At 39.1% G+C, this 4994-nt stretch overlaps 1 protein-coding gene across 1 annotated transcript; it reads right to left on the bottom strand.

Moving 5' to 3' along the window:
* Positions 1-3273: 3273 nt before the first annotated feature.
* BDNF (brain derived neurotrophic factor) lies at positions 3274-4029 on the bottom strand. Its single transcript, XM_066633895.1, has one exon. It carries the CDS (start codon positions 4012-4014, stop codon positions 3274-3276), a length of 741 nt encoding a protein of 246 aa, XP_066489992.1. The 5' UTR covers positions 4015-4029.
* Between the last annotated feature and the right edge of the window lie 965 nt (positions 4030-4994).

Here is a 4994-nt window from a genome sequence, read left to right on the forward strand (position 1 = left end):
TGTAATATCAACCAACAAAAAGGGGACTGTGTTAGTGGATCTGAAAGAAATCAGGATCACAATTTTCTCATTGCATAAAAACACACTTCAAAGAGAAAACAATGGTTCCCCCCACCCTCAAATTCCCTTTCAAATATGTGAACAAAAGCACCTACTTGCTTGCAGCACAATTTTACGAAGTTTACCATTCTAACTGTATGGATTAATGTAACCCAAATATTTTTTTCCTGCCCATGAATTGTGTCAATGGTAAATATTTGCTGAAATATTCTGGTGAAGATACCCTGGGACAGAAGTTAATGTTAATGGAAGGAACTGTCATCAGACTGAAAGGGTGGTTCAGCCCCACTTGGGTCTCTCACTTAGGGCACAATCCTATGCACGTCTACTTGGAAGTAAGTCCCATTGTGTTCAGTAGGGCTTGCTCCCAGGAAAGTGTGCATAGGATTACAGCCTTAATTAGACAAAGCATCTGTTTTCCTTTAAAGTTTAAACTAACAACCATTTACCTGGGCAGATTTGATTAAAAGAACATCTACCTGCATATTGTCATTGACCAACTGAGGTGTGTTTTTTTTTAAAGAGTGAACACATGTCAAAGGATAGTGAATACCTTTCAAGTAGAAGCATGTAAAAAACTTATTTTTCAAAAAGTCCAGTTTTTGTTTATATCCAAATTGTAGCTCCCATAATTGCATGACTGGGAGCTAATAATAATGGCTGGGCTACTTTCCACTGTCAAATTAATAACTAGTAGCTGAAATTAACATGTACTGTATCTAGATTGCTATCTTTTAAGGCACATAGCTTAAGATCGGAGTGTTTAAAGTGTGCAGATGTCACCTGAAAAGTGTTGCATTTGTGTTTGTGACCTAGTTCACAAACACCAGACAAAATGTGTCTGGGCAGAACCGCTTCAGACTACAAGTAGGGGCTCATAGTTTTAAATGCTCCTTTGGACAAGACAAAAAAATTCCTGCACATAGAAAATTAGATCAGGAGAGTGTGCTAACGCTAGTTTTCTATGTAGGAACGCATTTTCTTCTTTCTGGGTGAGTATTCCATCTGCATTCTATAGTGGCATAGAATAGACACGAGTTTCCTTCCTCATTTGTTGTTTAAAAACCAGGCCTCCATCACAGCAATGACCAATATTTAGCAAAACTTATCATCTTTGTTATGAAATATGAATGGGGATACCCCTGGCTAAATGACATTGTGTACATCATAACACATGAGTCTTACGATGTGTGCCTTAAAAACCAAATGCCTTTAGTCAGAAAGTTGTCAAGCTAAGTTCTTGCTGTGGTATTTCTAACATATTGCAGTTATTTGTGTTGCAGGTTGTGCTGGATTTGCTGATCATTATCCAAGGCCTAAGGCTTCAGTCCTGTGCTCTGTTACTCACATATGCATCCCACTGAAATCAACTGCAATTAAAGTGCATGCAGCTGATGCCAGGATTGCTTCCTAGGATTTATTTTTAAACCAAGAACTGTGCTTCTACAGGTTTATGTTCCCTGTAGGAGTTAAGGCTATTGTGTGCTACCCCTTAGAGAGCAATAGACCCTTACAGTCATAATTAGATGCAACAGGTAGTTGGGTTTTGAGGTAGAAGGCTCTGTCTACCTGATTCCAGAGCCACTCCTTTAGGCCTGGATTCTTGCATGTTATCTCAAGTGCAGAAAGTTGTAAGTATTTGAGAACTAGGACATACTCGACATTCCTTTTTGCAATAAGAACATCAGGCTGTACTGCTTATATTTATTCACAGGGAAAGCCATTCCTGTTTCATAGAGCCTCTGTGGGCCAAGTTCAGTAGCAAGTGCCACTCCTTCCATTGCCAACATAAAACAATTAAGGTCTAAATTCTAACCAACTTTCCAGCACTGGCATAACTATGCCAATGGTATGTGTACTGCATCCTGCAGTTGGGTGGCACTCACAGAGTTCTCCTCACAATAAGGGAAGGTTTGTTCCCTTACCACAGAGCTGCACTGCCTTATGTTGATGCTGGAATGTGGGCAAGGATTGCTCTGTAAGTCATATACCATCATGGATGGGATGGATCCATAACTCACAACATTGTGGTATTCCCAGTGTATTTTCTAAAGTACAGCCTGACATCTGTGTACTTTTTTCCTTGCTGAGGTTTTCTGATCCAGATACAAAAACTATTCATCTCTGATCCAGTGTTAGTTGCATGACTGCTGATCCTGGGTGAGGACCTATATCCCCAGCCTCATCAACAGATGTATCTATCAAGCTCAATATGGCCTGACTAAATATTGTGAAGTAAGCATGTCAGTTAGACTGGGGATGTTTTCTGCAAATCTTTGTTCTCAACACCCAGGGAAAGTGGAAAATATATATTTTTTCCTGGATATATACTGATATATTGATGGGCAATTTGTTTCCATCCCAAGAGAGGAACAGTGTAGTGAGAGTCCACATACAAACATGATACAAGCAAAATGCAGAGGTTTTTTTTTAAAGCAACAATAAAAGAATAGCATGTACCTATGGAAGTGCTGCTTGAAGACTAGAAAAGAGCACTGGGAGGAACATCAACATTGTCTTTTTTCAGTTGCCTCTTTTTTATTATTTTTTTCAGTAGTCTGATTTGATATTGCAAACACCTTCACAACATACAAAAAAACCCAAATTTGTTTTATCCAGAACATATATGGTGATGACAAGGAGTTCTCCCTTCTTTTAAAACCATGTGGGAATTTTAAAATTAAAAAAAAAAAAATCAACAGTAAAACTATGACAACAGCACCTTGACATTGTTTTAATTCCAACGCTACCAGAAGAATTTTAAAGCAGTAAACAGATATAATACTAACAGGAATAAAGATACTTACTGTCTAAAATGTAAACGGAATGTTTTGGTTCAATTTTTTTTTCTGAAAGAGGACAGTTTATCATCAATTCACAATTGAAGCAGCATGCAATTTTATTTTTTTAAAACTTTTTTTTTTTAAACGTTTTCAATTCTTGGCAACGGCAACAAACCACAATGTTAGAGGAATGGAATGCAATTTTTTTTCTCAAAGTTGTGCGCAAATGGATATCTTTTTCTCTCTTTTGTTCCCCTTTAGGTCATGGATATGTTCAATAAATAGATTGTGGAACCACTGTACTGTATAAACTTCATTTATACATGCAGTCCATAAAATTATTTTCTTTCTTACTGAATAATTTACCCTGTTATGTATATATACAAATAGATAAATTTTGTCTCAATATAATCTATACAACATGAATCCACTATCTTCCCCTTTTTATGGTCAGTGTACAAACACAAGAAGTGTCTATTCTTATAAACCGCCATCCAACTCTCTTTTTGTTATCCATGGTGAGAGCTCGCACATAAGACTGGGTAGTTCGGCACTGGGAATTCCAGTACCTCTTGTCTATGCCCCTGCAGCCCTCTTTCGTATAACCTTTCGAGTTGCATTTGGTCTCATAAAAATATTGCTTCAGTTGGCCTTTGGGTACTGGAACTTTTTCCAGAACTGTAACCGTTGCCCCTGACATGTCCACCGCAGTCTTTTTCTCAGCTGCTGTGACCCACTCACTAGTACTGTCACACACACTCAGCTCCCCACGGCGAGCAGGATCAGAGTGACGGCGAACCCTCATGGACATGTTTGCAGCATCCAAGTAATTTTTATACTCCTCAAGCAGAAAGAGCAGTGGAGGCTCCAAAGGCACTTGACTGCTTAGCATAACCCGAGATGAGTACAAGTCTGCATCCTTATTCTCCTTGCTGGGCTGGATGACTTGCTGCTCATCCAGAAGCTCCTCTATGACATGTTCAAAAGTATCTGCCAAAGATGTCAATCCTCTTGATGCATCAATGGGCCCTCCAAGGTCCTCCAGAGTTCCCTGTGCCCGAAGACCAGGATAAGCCAAGCTGCCTTGTCCTCTGATGCTAACTTCTTTCATTGGGGCAGCTTTCATGCAACTGAAGTATGAAATAACCATAGTAAGAAAAAGGATGGTCATCACTCTTTTCACTTGGTGGAACTGTTAAAGAGAAAAAGACAAAAAAGACATTCAAAACTGAAGGTTTTTTTTAATCATAAGGTTCAAACAATTATCATTTATTTTCACAACACTTGAAAAGGTTTTATCACTGTATCTCTAGAAATTTTCCTTTATACAGTTGAAATTAATACCAGTTAGTATTCAGCTGCCCCCAAATCAAGCAACAGAAATCCTTGTTTGGAAATTGGCACATGAATCAGCTGTGGCAAGTGTGCAACAGGTTGCTGCACAAGGGACAGAAGCCATTTAACAATAGGGTAATGTGCATAGAACTATGTGTTACCCTCTTTAAATCCCAGCACAGCAGTGTTCATACGACTCAATATGTTCATATAGTTATAGCAACACCAATTATCCTACACCGCTAGGAACAAGTTAAAAATGCTGGCCTTGAAGTCTCAAGGCCCTTGCGCAGCAAATGTCACATTTTAGGCATGATAATTAATTACCCTCTGTTTGCATGACAAGTGTTACAGCATGTTTGGAAAGGTTACTAAGCATCTGTGGTATGCCTGTAATAATTGGAAAAAAATCAGAAAGTTATTGTCTTTTACTGAGTGATCTCAGCATGAAGGTTGGAACTATATTAACTATTATCACTTTTTCCCCCTGAAAATCTTGCCTTGCTGTAACTATTTCTTAAGATACTAAACTAACATTTTAAAAACAAGGAAGCCTGTGAAGTTGCAGAACTTGATGCAAAGTTCTACAAGATTGTAAAATTACTTCATATAATATTTTCCCTGCAATAGTATATATCTGTGCCAAAACAGGCTGTGCTCCGGTTGGGGGGGGGGAACAGTGACAGGGAAGCTTGGGAGGGGAATAGGGAAATATTTTTCTTTATCCCTCCATAAGCCCCTAGACCAGGGGTGCCCAAACCTCAGCCTGGGGGCCACTTGCGGCCCTCGAGACCTCTCAATGCAGCCCTCAGGGAG

Source organism: Tiliqua scincoides, chromosome 1 (genome assembly GCF_035046505.1).
Source record: "Tiliqua scincoides isolate rTilSci1 chromosome 1, rTilSci1.hap2, whole genome shotgun sequence".
NCBI lineage: Eukaryota > Metazoa > Chordata > Lepidosauria > Squamata > Scincidae > Tiliqua > Tiliqua scincoides.